Source organism: Delphinus delphis, chromosome 14, assembly GCF_949987515.2.
Source record: "Delphinus delphis chromosome 14, mDelDel1.2, whole genome shotgun sequence".
NCBI classification, from domain to species: Eukaryota; Metazoa; Chordata; class Mammalia; order Artiodactyla; family Delphinidae; genus Delphinus; species Delphinus delphis.
Genome location: NC_082696.1, coordinates 73,922,525 through 73,937,096, shown reverse-complemented (window position 1 = coordinate 73,937,096; position 14,572 = coordinate 73,922,525). Strand labels below are relative to the sequence as shown.

Here is a 14,572-nt window from a genome sequence, read left to right as displayed (position 1 = left end):
AATAAAAATCTATACAAAATTATTAAATACTCAGGGAGGGTTTGACTAAAGAGCGCAGGTTAAGAACAGCGATTCCCGCAGTGTTCTGAAACTCAAAGCCAGTAACCAATGCCGATCGGTAACCCTTTCCATCCCTTACTTACAGGATAATAAAGGTAAAGAGCAGGAGAGGATAAAAAAGGGTTACATTTCAAAAGAAAATATAAATCTTAAAATGGAAAAGCCATCGGAACCTCACAACGCAGATTACGTTGGAAAAGAACAAACCCAGGTAGAGCGTGGAACTTTGCAGAACCGCGTTCTGCTCCCGGACCCTGGCAGCTGACACTGGGAGGACTCCGCCTCCAGGAACAATCTCATTGGAGCTCACCTGCCCCTTTTCCGCATGCGCACAACGGGCAAACACTGCTGGCTCTTCTCGTCGCCTTTCCCACCCCCGAATTCCGAGCTCCGATTGGTTCGCTTCACGGGGCCGCCCCTTCGGTCCACCCAGTGTGGAAGCCGCCTCGGCGCTCCGCCCTCCCTGCCGGCAGCGGGCCGCGGCGCAGGCTGCAAACCCCGGCGGCGTGTGGGGATGGCGGCGACGGCGGTGACGGTTGGCAGGCTGCTGCGGCTCCGCGCGGCCGGGGCCGAGGGACACTGGCGTCGGCTGCGTGGCGCGGGGCTGCCGCGGGGCTTCCTGCAGCCCGCCTCGGCCGACGGGGATGCGGCCCAGAGGCGGCAGGTGGCTCACTTCACTTTCCAGCCTGACCCGGAGCCACTGGAGTACGGTGAGCTAGCGGCTGCCCTGTCCGCTCCCGCGCAACCCAGACTCCCAGGCCCGCGGGAGGTCATAACGGGTGCCGCCCTGCCTGTTCTGGGCGGGGTCCGTCGGGCTGACCTCCTTGCATCCCGGCATAATCCCTGCCCTGCCCTCCGGAGCCTTGTTCTACCTTAGGGTCTGACTGTGATTTCCTCCTTGCTACATTTTTGTGACTACTCAACCCTCGAGAGGCAGCCCCTCGGCACCCTCGAGATGGGTGACAAGGCACACCAGGTGTGCAAGGGCCTGGGGGTGGAGGGGTGGTGCCAGGGACAGCTTCCCTTTCTCCGTTCTCTATCCTTGCTTTCCCAAGTGCCCCCCGACCCCCAGAGTTGCCCCAGCTTGCCCATTGCTGGGCCACAAAGTACAGGCATCGGTATGTTAAAAAAATAAATAAATAAAGCGCCCCTCCCCTTTTTTTTGCTTTAGTAGGTAAGAGAAAACGGAGGGACTAAAGTAACTGAATTGATTTCCCCAAGGTCACAGAAAACATCCAGCTTCCTATCTGAGCCTAGTACTAAGCTTGTGCTGGGCTAGGCTGCCACTTAGCCAAGGAGGGGTAAGCGATGTAGGTGACGATGTAGGTGATGGGCAGAGGAAGCCTTCAAGTGCTTCCAACGGCAGCAGACACGTAGCACCTCTCACGCTTCACGGTATGACAGTTGCATAACATTTACGGTTTCTTCTGCGAGTTTTCTGTAATCTCCAACAGATCCAGTGTCTATCATCAGAACATTGGAAACAATGAGAAAACAGCTACCTTTTCCTTGGCTAATAACTTCTCACATGCTAGAGTTGACATTTTGGGAAGTGTGCCAGTATTTGCTTGTGAGTAATAAAAATGAACATTTATTGAGCACTTACCACAGGCAGGCATGGGCTGAGAAGTTTACATTCATCCTCTCATTTGATGCTTAGGACAACCTTAAGAGGTAGGTAATGTTGTTATTCCCAGTTAAGTTAAATGAGGCCTTGAGATGGTTTGTCCTGGATTACACAGATAAGTTAGTGGTAGCATCAGCTTTGGAATCTAATTGTTCAGATTCCAGAGCTTCCATTCTAAACGATGTGCTAAACTGCATGTGGAAACTATTTACTAAGAGGTGTTCCGGTTCTGTGAAATAGTAGACACCATAAAGGCGAATAGCGACTTTTTCTATTCAACAAGATGGACCTCGAATTCTGTCTTCAAAGCAAAGAAACTTTAGCCCGATACTTGAGAAATAGAGCATCGGTCTTCTTAACCTCCTTCCATAATTACGAAATTACTAAAACTTGAGTAAAATGATAATAAAATGTTTGTTCTTATTATAACAATAATAAAAGCATATCACAGATATTTTGGATAATAGAAAAGAGCAAAAAAAGAAAGTAATCTCACCACCCACCACTGTAAATATTGCTAATATTTTGGGGTGTATCCTTTAAGTATTTCCTTTCAGTTTAGTGGAATTAATGTATTCCACTAATAAAATGAGTGGAATAAAAGTTTCCCCTAATTGTAGTTTTAATACAGATACAATTTGCATTATTTAATCAGAAGCATTTTCCCATATTGTTATATAGTTTTTATAACCTTCTTTGGAAGAAGACATGTTCTGGGAATTCCCTGGGCGGTCCAGTGGTTAGGACTCCGTGTTTTCACTGCCGAGTGCCCAGGTTCTATCCCTGGTTGGGAGACTAAGATCCCACAAGCCATGTGGCATGGCCAAAAAAAAAAAAAAAGACGTGTTCCGTCGAGCAGAAACACTGTATAATTCAGTGGTTAAAATCTTGGCTCTAAAATCAGATTAGGCTAGGTTCCATCTTCACACTGTTACCTATAACTTTAAACTCATCACTTAGCCTCCATGAACCTCAATTTCTTTATAAGGAGTTAATAATATCTAATTTGGAAGGTTGTTATGAGGACTAAATAAGGATAACGTGCATAATGTACTTAACACAGTCTCTGACTACTAAGAAGCACTCGGTAAGTAAATGGAAACTTTTAATAATTACCTTTATGCTTTTGTTGTTACAGTTTTGCTGTGTTGTAAATAATGCAGATAGAAACATTTCAGGTATCTTTTACTGTATCTGAGATTATTTCTTTAGGATAAAGTCCCAGGGATGAGATTTCTGATTCGAAGATATGAACACTTTAATGGATTTTTAATGCATAGTTCAGATTACCAGTTCATACTTCTATTTGCGGTGTGAGAGTGTGAGTACTGGGTGTCATGCTAAAATCACAGGTGTACTGTGATACTGTGATTTGTAGTAAGAAATACATATTTGGTCTTTGTTCTGTTCCTGGCACAGAACTCTTGAAAATTCCCATGATGAGAGCAATAAAGGTGTCTTTAGTTATGTTACTGTTGATTTTTGGTAAAGCCCCTAAGTCACCTAAGGACGGGGGCTGGTGACCCATGTGCTTAGAGGTTTGGAACTTTCAGTCCCACCCTTCTGACCTCTGGGGAGGGTAGGGGGACCTCCAGGTCAGTGGATTGCCAATGGCCAATGATTTAATCAATCATGCCTAGGGAAGTCTCCCTAAAACTTCAAAGGACAGGGTTCAGATGGCTTCGGAGAGGGAAATCCCTGGTGGTCCCATGGCTAGGACTCTTGCTTTCACGGCCAGGGGCCTGGGTTTGATCCCTGGTTGGGGAACTAAGATCCCACAAGCCGCGCAGTGTGGCCAAAAACAATAAAAATTAAAAATTAACCCTCCCCCCTCCCCAAACAGCTTCTGAGAGAGTGGCATTCTCAGAGAGCAGGGAAGCGCCTCACCTTCTCCCACACACCTTGCTCTGTGCAGCTCTTCCATCTGGCTGCTCCTGAGTTATATATAGTTTATTATAGTTATGATAAACCAGCGATCTAGTAAGTAAAATGTTTCTGGGTTCTGTGCACTGCTCTAGCAAATTAATCAAACCCAAGGAGGAGCTGTGGGAACCTCCCATCTTAAGCTGGTCAGTCAGAAGCACAGGTGACAACCTCACTTGGTGTTGGCATCTGAATTGGGGGAGGGGCGGCCTTGTAGGGCTGAGCCCTTAATCTGTAGGAGTTGAGATGCATTATAGGACACCCAGCTGGTGTTGCAGACTTGCTTGGTGATGTGTTAAAAAGACACATGCCCTTTGGAATTGGTGTCAGAATCGTATGTGCTCATGCGTGTGAGTGTGTCTGCAGCGTGCGCTCACACACACACTTGGGTATTTTGTGTATTTTAAAAATTGTACACGGAGTTATTTCTTCTCTCAGTGCTAATACTGTCTGCCATTCTTGAGCAGCTGCTCTGTTCCAGGTGTTGTGGTAGACATCAGTCTGTAATTCTCACAGTAACCTTGTGAGCTGGAGAATATTATGCTCATTTTACAGATGAGAAAATTGAGGCGTAGAGATGTTGGTGGCCTGCCCGAGTCTGATAAGCAGCACAAGAATTTGAACCCAGATGTGTCTAATGCCAAAGTTTCCCACATGTACTGTTGTACCTACTAATGAAGATACCTATTCTCTCTCTGCCTTTCTATGTTACTGTCTCTCTGCCTTTCATGCGTGCTACAGATAACTTTTATTCTTTTATTTTGGTTATTTTGACATGTGAAAGGGACTCCTTAAATAGAGTGGTGGTCATGGTCACCTCTGAGAAGGTGACATTTAAGCTGCACGGTGAGGATTGATAAAGGAATCACCTCTGCAAGGACCAGAGTGGAAGCTTGTTTTCCAGGAAGAAACAAGGACAAGCAAGGGTGAAGGCCCTGAGGTGGGGTGAGATGTGCTGTAGGAGTCGAGAAGGCCACTGTGGTCGGGGATGTCCTGTGTAGGGGACAGTAGGCAGCTTTCAAAGATCAACGGCATAATGAAGAATCTTTGTACTATGGGATGACGGCCTTCTTGCCGGTATTAGAATTTTTAGGGTTGGGAACAGTGTGAGCAAAGAGAGGTTAGAAAGCATGGAGTTTATGTGAGGAACAGGAAGTAGTGAGTTTATTTGGAGGAGAACGAAAATGGGTGGGAAACAAGTTAGGAAAAGTAAATGGAGGCCTCTAAAGCTGGAATAAAGTTTGGGGAGAAGAAAAGGTTGAATATCTCTAACGTGCCTTTCACTGCGCCCGTGCATTACGTATAGATTCAAATGTGGTTCTGTGGGCGGTGGAGGGCCATTGAGTGTTTTTAGGCAAGAAGGTGACCTGAGATGTCCTTGTGTTATATCACTGGGCAAGTTTATAGAATGGATTGGTGAAGGGAAGGTAAAGAGGCAGAGAGATGCGTCAGAGAGATATTGTAATTGTCCACATGAGAAGCTTGAACTTGGTGAGTGTCAGTGGAAATGGTGGCATGTTTGGGAGGCTCTGGCACCGTTTTGCCTGCGGGGGCTCAGTCAGGGGAAGGTGTATCGAAGGTGACTTGACATTTTCAACCTGGGAGGCTGAAAGGATGGTCAAGTGGTGGTCGCACTGATAGAAATGAGGGATGGCAGAGGAGAAGCACGTTTTCAGAGAGGGAGAGGGTGACTTAAATTTTGGATGTGTTGAGATGTCTTAGTCCTTTTGGGCTGCTGTAACAAAAATGCCAATAGGGCTTCCCTGGTGGCGCAGTGGTTAAGAATCTGCCTGCCAATGCAGGGGACACGGGTTTGAGCCCTGGTCTGGGAAGGTCCCACATGCTGCGGAGCAACTAAGCCCGTGAGCCACAACTACTGAGCCTGCGCGTCTAGACCCTGTGCTCCACAACAATAGAAGCCACAACAATGAGAAGCCCGCGCACCGCGATGAAGAGTAGCCCCCGCTTGCCGCAACTAGAGAAAGCCTGTGCACAGAAACGAAGATCCAACACGGCCAAAAATAAATAAATAAATTTATTAAAAAAAAATGCCAATAGACTGGGTGGCTTATAAACAACAGAAATTTATTTCTTATAGTTCTGGAAGTCCAAGGTCACAGCACTGGCAGATGATTCAGTGTCTGGTGAGGGTCTGCTTCTTGGTTCTTAACCATCTTCTCACTGTGTCCTCACATAGTGGAAGGGGTGAGAGAGCTTTCTGGGGTCTCTTTTGTAAGTGCACTAATCCTATTCATGAGGGCTCCACCCTCATGACATACTCACCTCCCAAAGGCCCCACATCCAAATATCATCACATTGGGAATTAAGTTTCAACATCTGCCTTTGGGGGGACACAAACATTCAGTCTCTAGCATTGGCAGTGTTGACGGAATAGAACACTCTGAGTGAGGTAAGGTGGTGTGAGTTCTGATCTGGCACCAAAACAACTACGTCACAGGTAGAAACCCTTGGGGCCAGAGAATTCTCTCCAGGTCTCTTTTCCTCATCTTTTTTAGAATTGCCTTCAGTGAATGTCCTTCCTCTTTTCTCCTCTTACTCTGTGTTTCCTGTGCTGACTGACTTTATCATTGCTCATCCAAACCTCTCGTGGCACCCCACAGAATGAAGATAACGATGAGAGCGGACACTTGGATCCGTGCTCACCGTGTGCCAGGTGCTATTCTGGGTGCCTTGCGTGTATCGATTCATTTAATCCTCAAGTAACAGTGCTGTGATAGAGAATTTGAGCCGCACTTTACAACGTAGCATTGTGACATTGGCCATGTGTGTTAGTCTTCATAAGCTTTGTTTTCCTCATTTGCACTGCCTCAGAGGGTCGCTGGGGGCACTCGATAAGATAATCCATACAATTACTGGTGCCTGACACGCATTGTGCTGGAAAGGTCTCCCTAATTAGGGGAGAGGGAAGGTAACCGGTGCAGAGTAGATGCTCCCTAAATATTGGGACATTTGATAGTAGTTATCTCACTGAATTCTCACAATAGCCCAATGGAAGTAGGATTTAGGGGATTAGATACGTAGAATGGATGAAAGGAGGACATTCAAGGATGCCTCCTTGGTTTCTGGCTTGGGCACCTGGGTGCCATCTAGTGCGGTTTTTAAAGTGGAAAGACTGGTTTTGGGAGTGGACATCAAGAGTTCAGTTCTGTGCTGGTTGAGTTAGAAAAGCCCAAGACACCCAAGTGGAGAACTGACAGCTGTTGGATATAAAAGCCAAGAGCACAGAGGAGAGGTCTGGATTGGAGAGACCCATTTGTGAGTACCCAGCAATATAGATGGATTTAAGAATCATAGAGACTGGGTAGATTAGGGCCAGCAAAGGTAAGGGAAGCGCCGCAGGTTGTCCTACCATGGGCGTCATGCCTTGGCAGATGTTAGCATGAGCCCACCTCACCCCCAACTGTTAATTTCTTCCTTTTCGTGGATATGCAGTAACACGGGCACCTTCAAAAGGCATTTGCGTTTGGAGACCCTTCATTTACATTTCAATATAAAATGTTCTGTCCCTGTTACTTGGATTCTCCCCGAAACTTACTTTATGGGGTAGAGGTCGGGACACCCTTTAATAGGGGTTAGAATGGGGTAGAGGTATATACGTGGCTCCTAGCAAAAGATTCCTGGAGAGTAGGGCATCCGGAGGGGTGGAAGAGGTTTTGCTGGGGGAAAGCAGGTAGCTTCTTAGGCATCCTCCCATTTTACAGTGTGGTTCATGCCAGATTATGCCATGGAAATCACGCATGCGTCGTGCTTCAACAGGCATGTACTGCCTGTCATGTATGTGTCCGGCAGTGTGCTCAACGCGGGGGTTTCTAAGAGGCACACAACGAGGAGGGGCTGTGATACACAGGTCTCCACCAGGGACCAGGCAGCCCAGAGCAGAACCAGCGCTGGACGTGTTGGCGGAAGCTTCGTTTTCCGAAGTAGACCCCAATCCACGTCTTAGCTGTGTATTTATTTGTATTTGTTCGGGGTCTAAGTGTAGATACCCTGACTGTCAGCATGGGCTGCTGTTGACCTGGGTTATTTCTGGACGCTGCTCCTGGGGCACCCGTGTGACCCATTAAATCTCAGGTGCTCTAGCTCTGCTGATGGCCTTTCTCTCCCTTCAGTGCTACCCCATGCTGCATATGGAATGGTTACTCAGAATAACTGAGTGCTACTCATCAGACCGGTACTGCAGTACTGCCTCTCCCCCACTCCCCTTGGCCTGGAATTTGTCTTTGAATTGTGACACTGGTAGATTTTTTCCTATCCCATTCCTTTGTTTTTAAGTGGTTGATGAACAATTTGCTTTGTCTGTTTTTTAATTTTTTTTTTTTTTTTTTGCGGTACGCGGGCCTCTCACTGCTGTGGCCTCTCCCATTGCGGAGCACAGGCTCCGGACGCGCAGGCTCAGCGGCCGTGGCTCACGGGCCCAGCCGCTCCGCGGCATGTGGGATCTTCCCGGACCGGGGCACGAACCCGTGTCCCCTGCATCGGCAGGCGGACTCTCAACCACTGCGCCACCAGGGAAGCCCTGTTTATTAATTTTTAAGAAACAGCCTCATAGGTTTATTTGTTCAGCTGTTCACTCAACAAATATTTATTGAGCACCTATTGCATGTCAGATACTGTTGTAAGGGCTGAGCACATAGCTCTGATCAAAGGCAGTTAAGAACCTCTGCCCCCTTATGTTCTATTGTGTCCCTTACATCCCAGCAACATGCCACTATGTCTTTGCAGCAATGATGATGACCTGGTTTTTAAAATTTTTTATTTAAAATTAAAATTTATTCTTTTCCATTATGGTTTATTACAGGATATTGGATATTGTTCCCTATGCTATACAGTAGGACCTTGTTGTTTATCTATTCTATATATAGTAGTTTGTATCTGCTGTCTACTCCTAATTTATCCCCCCCTCCACTTTGGTAACCATAAGTTTGTTTTCTTTGTGAGTCTATTTCTGTTTTGTAAATAAGTTCATTTATAGCATATTTTAGATTCCACATATAACTGACAACATGTGATATTTGTCTTTCTCTTTCTGACTGAGTTCACTTAGTATGATAATCTCTAGGTCGATCCATGTTGCTGAAAATGGCATTATTTCATTCTTTTTTATGGCTGAGTACTATTCCATTGTATATATGTACCACATCTTCTTTATCCATTCCTCTGTTGATGGGCATTCAGGTTGCTTCCATGTCTTGGCTGTTGTAAATAGTGCTGCTATGAACATTGGGGTGCCTGTATCTTTTCAGATTAGAGTTTTCTCTGGATGTATGCCCAGGAGTGGGATTGTAGGATCACATGGTAGTTCTATTTTTAGTTTTTTTAAGGAACCACCATACTGTTCTCCATAGTGGCTGCACCAATTTACATTCCCACCAACAGTGTAGGAGGGTTTCCTTTTCTCCACACCCTCTCTAGCACTTATTATTTGTAGACTTTTTAATGATGGCCATTCTGACCGGTGTGAGGTGATACCGCATTGTAGTTTTGATTTGCATTTCTCTAATAATTAGCGAAGTTGAGATCTTTTCATGTGCCTACTGGCCAGATGGTGACCCGGTTTTTCACAGTGTTCTACTTAGGACAGCTTTGAGTAAGCAGCTCAGTTCCAACCATAAAACCCCATTTTACCAATGGGTACCCTTTAGCTTGCATCCTTGGCTTGGGAAATTGCACGCTGTGTATATTTATGTTCATTTTGTTATAACTTTTTATCCTGGAAAAGAAGAGTCGTCAGTCTGGCTTTGAAATTTTGCAGCCAGTTATTGATACTGGTAATTGTGTGATTTGGCAACTGGGTTTAATAATTTTGTAGTGGTGTTCATAGGCCTTTTTCTTTTCTCCTTTTTAAGGTCTTACCAGTGGCACAGCTTTGGTTAGACATGCTCCAGGTGTGCTTATCTTATCATGAGGGAACTTTAGGCATACTTTATCAATAGTTTTTGGTGTAACCCCCAGGAAAATAAGTAATTCTAAGGAAAATAAATATTTAAATGATGTTACCTCTGAATAACTTGTGATTTCTTTCAGACCCATCCATAAATCACACTGCAGATTAAAAAAGAATCACAAGTAGATGTTGTTCTACTAAAAATTGTCACTTAAAGCTTTTAAAAGCATCTAGTAGAATAGCAGTTAATCCAAAACCCCAAAATTCTGACTTTGTTTGGGAAAAAAAAAGTATTCGGGAGGGAAAGATTATGTGTTCACGTGGAAATATAACATTTAGATACCCTTACTTGTAAATTATTTTCATACAAGATGAACAAATTCTTTGTGGTTATCAAGCAATACTTTTCAGATTCACTCTGTTTGATTTTTATTATTAAAGTCTTTGCTTTCTCCTTACTGGAAACTTGCCAAGCAGCAGTGAGATGAGATGTCTTAGAGGCGTTCAGTATTAATTCAAACGGTCAGCAGACTTGAAATAAGAACCAGTTTAGACGTTTCGGCAGTTTCATCTCCCTAGAGTCTTAGCTATGAAAATCCTCATTAGATTTTCCTAGATAAAAATCTTACTTTAGGAAATGTATGAAAGAAGTGAAGGAGTGGGAATGTCACGGTGGTTGGGAAAATAGTTTACCCTAAACGATTATCATCTGATGCTGGGCACCAGTCAACCTTTCTAAGAGTTTTTATAGAATGGAGAAGGATTTAAGGAAAGTATCTATTAAATGGCTTAGCCTTTAAGAAAAATACATTATGAAGTAATTATGGACATGGGGTGTGATGGTGATATGACAGTGATTTCTTGAATAAATTCCTATTCTCTACACCAGAAATAAGAGTAGAACCAGGCTTTATTCTGGGCTCAGAGGGCATCAGGGCAGATCTGACTGGGTATCGCCGAGACCTGTAGCCTGGGTATTAAACAGTGTGGAAGGGATCAGAGACAGGTGGGAGCCCAGAGCTGGACAGAGAATCAGAAGGCGGGGAAGATGGAAGGTTGCAGGTGTCCTAGGTCAGAGCCTGCTGTGGAGCCAGGGCACTCCAGGGATGGGCCTCCAGGAAAAGGATGACTGATCAGTCAGTGTCTCTGGGCTGCAGGGTTGAAGGCAACAGCAGTCATGGTTGTGACCCACCCTGGGAATTAGACCTTGGCTTTTGGGATGCACAGGCCACTGGGGTTCACAGAGGTTAGATGGGCCAGTAGTCAGGGTAGGCAGCAGGTGTTGGAGGGATTTGATATCAGCATGGCTATGGGTTAAGGTGCATGGATCAGGCAGTAACATGAAGACGGGTCCTGTGTATCAGAGAAGGTTCAGGCAGACGCCTTTTCTGCTCTGAGTAGTGCTTTTGTGGATGATCTGACCCTACAGTTCTGGGACGATTGTGGGCACTGGGCAGCACCGAGGCTTAAAGCAAAGCCCTAAAATCATGGTATTTCTGAATTCCAACGTTTGGAACTTTATCACATAAAGCTTTATACCGCTCAGAATAATGCCAAGGTCCAGATGAAGGCCACATTCACAGACCAGAGTCTGACAATTAATGCTAATATTGATTCAACACTCACTGTCTCACGTACTGTTCTAAGTGTTTTACATGTATTGTTCCATTTAATCCTCTCAGCAACCCATTTAGGGAGACAGAGACTGGCTCACAGAGATTCTGCTTGAGCAATAAGAAATAGGAAGGGCCAAGCTGGTGTGCTTAGGCGTGGGGTTGTAGAGTTCTCCATACACCAGCAGCGCTGGGCACCGCAGCTGTTTTAGCCTTCCTCACTGTTCTGTGGCCCATGACCATTTGTTCTTATTGGCACATTTAACACATGACATTGGTCACATGTATTTGTTATGGCTTATGTTCCTAAGATTCATCCAGGGCGTCTTCCCAGACCGCTGCCACTCTGGCTGCTTCCCTTTTCTGACTTTCCATAGCTTTTATTTATTGTCTACACACATTCGTTCAACTTTGTCATGTTCCTTCCTCCTTTTTTTTATACTCGTTTTAAAATTGTTTAATATGTTTAAATTTTGCCTCTTCAACAAGTGTCTTAAAGTTTGTATTGCTTTTGTATCCTCTACAGAGCCTGCATCATTGTAAATAATTCAGTAAATTTGCGTAATATATTCTATACCTTTCTTTCTACCTTGACTTTATTTTTTTTTAATTTTGTTAAATTAAATTAAGTTAAATTTAATTTTTTTGGCTGCACTGGGTCTCGCTGCGTGTGGGCTTTCTCTAGTTACAGCGAGCGGGGTCTGCTCTTTGTTGCAGTGCGTGGGCTTCTCATTGCGGCGGCTTCTCTTGTTGGGCAGCATGGGCTCTAGGTGCGTGGGCTTCAGTAATTGCAGCATGCGGGCTCAGTAGTTGCGGCATGTGAGTCCCAGAGCGCGTGGGCTTCAGTAGTTGTGGCACATGGTCTCAGTAGTTGTGGCTCGAGGGCTCTTAGAGTGCAGGCTCAGTAGTTGTGGCACACGGGCTTAGTTGCTCCGCGGCAGGTGGGATCTTCCTGAACCAGGGCTTGAACCTGTGTCCCCTGCATTGGCAGGTGGATTCTTAACCACTGTGCCACTAGGGAAGTCCCATCTACCTTGACTTTAATTAAATTTTAATCAACAGTTAAACTGGTTATTTTTTACATATGTTACAATGCATGAATTTTCTTTCTTTTTTTTTTAATTTTCACAGGGCAAACTCAGAAAATGAATCTCTTCCAGGCAGTAACAAGTGCCTTAGATAACTCACTGGCCAAAGACCCTACTGCAGGTAAACTTCCTTTGTGCTTGACTGTGGTAGTTGTGTTAATTCAGAATTGAAGATTTGCTAGAAATATTTGTCTGGAGCTCAATGGGTAACATTATATCTACTTGAAATTTTTAAAAGACCTGAACAAATGCTTAAGGCTAAATAATCAAATTATGATATTTAAACACATTTTTTAATCCTCTTATTATGAATTAGTTCGCACGTATATCTGGCATCATTAAGTTAACTTTCTCCCACAGTATGTGTGGTCCTTATATTACATTAATACCTTCTGGGTTTTTTGAATAAGTACTGCTGTTTCTCTAGCATGTAGAAAAAAATGGAAAATACCACTTCGTTCAGCTATCTATTTATAAAATGAAGGTTTGATTCTGTGCTTTCCTTTGGGATACGTTGTCATTCAACTTGTAAGATTTTTGGGGAAATAACTGTACTATTTATAATTAACTTTATCTTATTAAACTAAATTATTGCTATAAAGCCAGTTGTCCCACTGTGTATTTTCTACATTTGACTGACTTGACTTCCTATGTATATTTAGTGTACCTTGGGTTTCTACTTGGGAATCTCTGGTTTTAAGGTCAAGTGAAAACAGGTTCATTTTTAGGAGGAAGTGAGAGCTGGACTAGTGGATGGTTAGACCTTCCTTTGTTTTGACCGAGAATGACTGATGTAGCCCCGTAGAGAAGGGTGAGTTATTTTCCTGAGGTCCACGAAGCCGATGAGGTGCCTTAATGGGACTGGAATTCAGCTTTGTGAACACCCGTTGTTTGGTTCTCTTTGCCTTACTACGAGGTGCCCCTCAGTTTTCACCTATACTATTCTTTGCCTCGTTCCTTACATCCGTCATACTTGCCTCCTTTCTCTTTCACGCAATCTGCCACTTTCCTATTTGTGACTGTTCTCTCAGCTTGAAATGCTGTTCCTTTAGCTCTTCTATTGCTGACTCTCATTGTATGTTGTGTATTTAAAACAACAACAACAACAACAACAAAAACAAAAACGCTGCTCTGGGACTCAGGAGCCTGGTGTGTGAGTCACAGGTCTGCCTCTTGCTTTCTGACTTGTTAAGTTACTTTACTACTTTTCTGGCCTCGTTTCCTTCATGGGTAAAACAAGATGAGATTCCAGATCTGTGTTTCTTTCTCAACTGGGGATTTTAATCCCCCCTCCTCCCCTCACAGTTAATAATGTCTGGAGACAGACTTGAGGCTGTTACAGCTCTGTGTGGGGTCACTGTCATCCACTGGATAGAGACCCGGGGTGCTGCTCTGTGTCTGCAATGCACAGGACAGGCCACTATGACACAAGAATTAACCAGTCCAAAGTGTCCCTGATGTCGAAATTGGGAAACCTTGATTTAGATCTGTGGTCCATTCCTGTTTTCTAATTGAAAATGTAAACATTTAAATTACTTATTTCTCATTGTTAGTATCATTTAGGGATTATTAAATACAATGTGTTTTTTAAACATTGTTTTTCAGTAATATTTGGTGAAGATGTTGCCTTTGGTGGAGTCTTTAGATGTACTGTTGGCTTGCGAGACAAGTATGGTAAGTTAGTATCTTTATATATGAACAGTATTCCTGTAGAACTTTTACTTAAAGATCTTGAAAATACAAAGTTTGCCTGTTGAAATGTTTGCCGTATCCTTATTGTACAGATGGGTTCCTTTCGTTTCCACGGCCACCCACAGACTCCTTTGGCTTAGATTTCTCCAAGCGTGTTCTAACTGTAGCTTCCCTCTGATCTAGTTCATTATACATATTATAGATTCCAAAATAGTCTTCATTAAATACACTGTTTGTCATGTCCTTCATGCTCTGGGAATCTTTGACCTCTTATTGCCGTCTACCTTAGCCGATTTCTTTTGTTTTTTAAAAATTAACTAATTAATTAAATTTAGTTGGCTGCATCAGGTCTTAGTTGTGGCACATGGGATCTTTCATTGCAGCACGCGGGGTTCTCCCTAGTTGTGGCGTGGGCTCAGTAGTTGCGGCCCATGGGCTTAGTTGCCCCGCGGCATGTGGAATCTTAGTTACCCGATTGGGGATCAAACCCACGTCCCCTGCGTTGGAAAGCAGATTCTTAACCACTGGACCACCAGGAAAGCCCCAACCCCAAGAACATGGATTACTCTTTTTTGCTGTTTTTTGTTTTGGCCACGCTGTGGGGCATGGAGGACCTTAGTTCCTCGACCAGGGATTGAACCCACGCCCTCTGCAGTGGGAGCAC

General features: G+C 44.3%; 1 protein-coding gene across 5 annotated transcripts in view; it reads left to right on the top strand.

Annotated features, from left to right (window-relative positions):
• The first annotated feature begins 521 nt into the window (after positions 1–521).
• BCKDHB (branched chain keto acid dehydrogenase E1 subunit beta) overlaps positions 522–14,572 on the top strand; it is a 287,088-nt gene continuing 273,037 nt past the window's right edge. For 4 of the 5 annotated variants that reach the window (XM_060030308.1, XM_060030310.1, XM_060030309.1 and 1 more), the window contains exons 1-3: positions 522–770; positions 12,260–12,337; positions 13,822–13,890. In XM_060030308.1, the coding sequence (XP_059886291.1) occupies positions 575–770; positions 12,260–12,337; positions 13,822–13,890 (343 nt within the window). In that variant the 5' untranslated portion in view covers positions 522–574. The remainder of the gene's footprint in view (positions 771–12,259; positions 12,338–13,821; positions 13,891–14,572) is intronic. The other variant, XM_060030307.1, reaches the window with a different exon arrangement.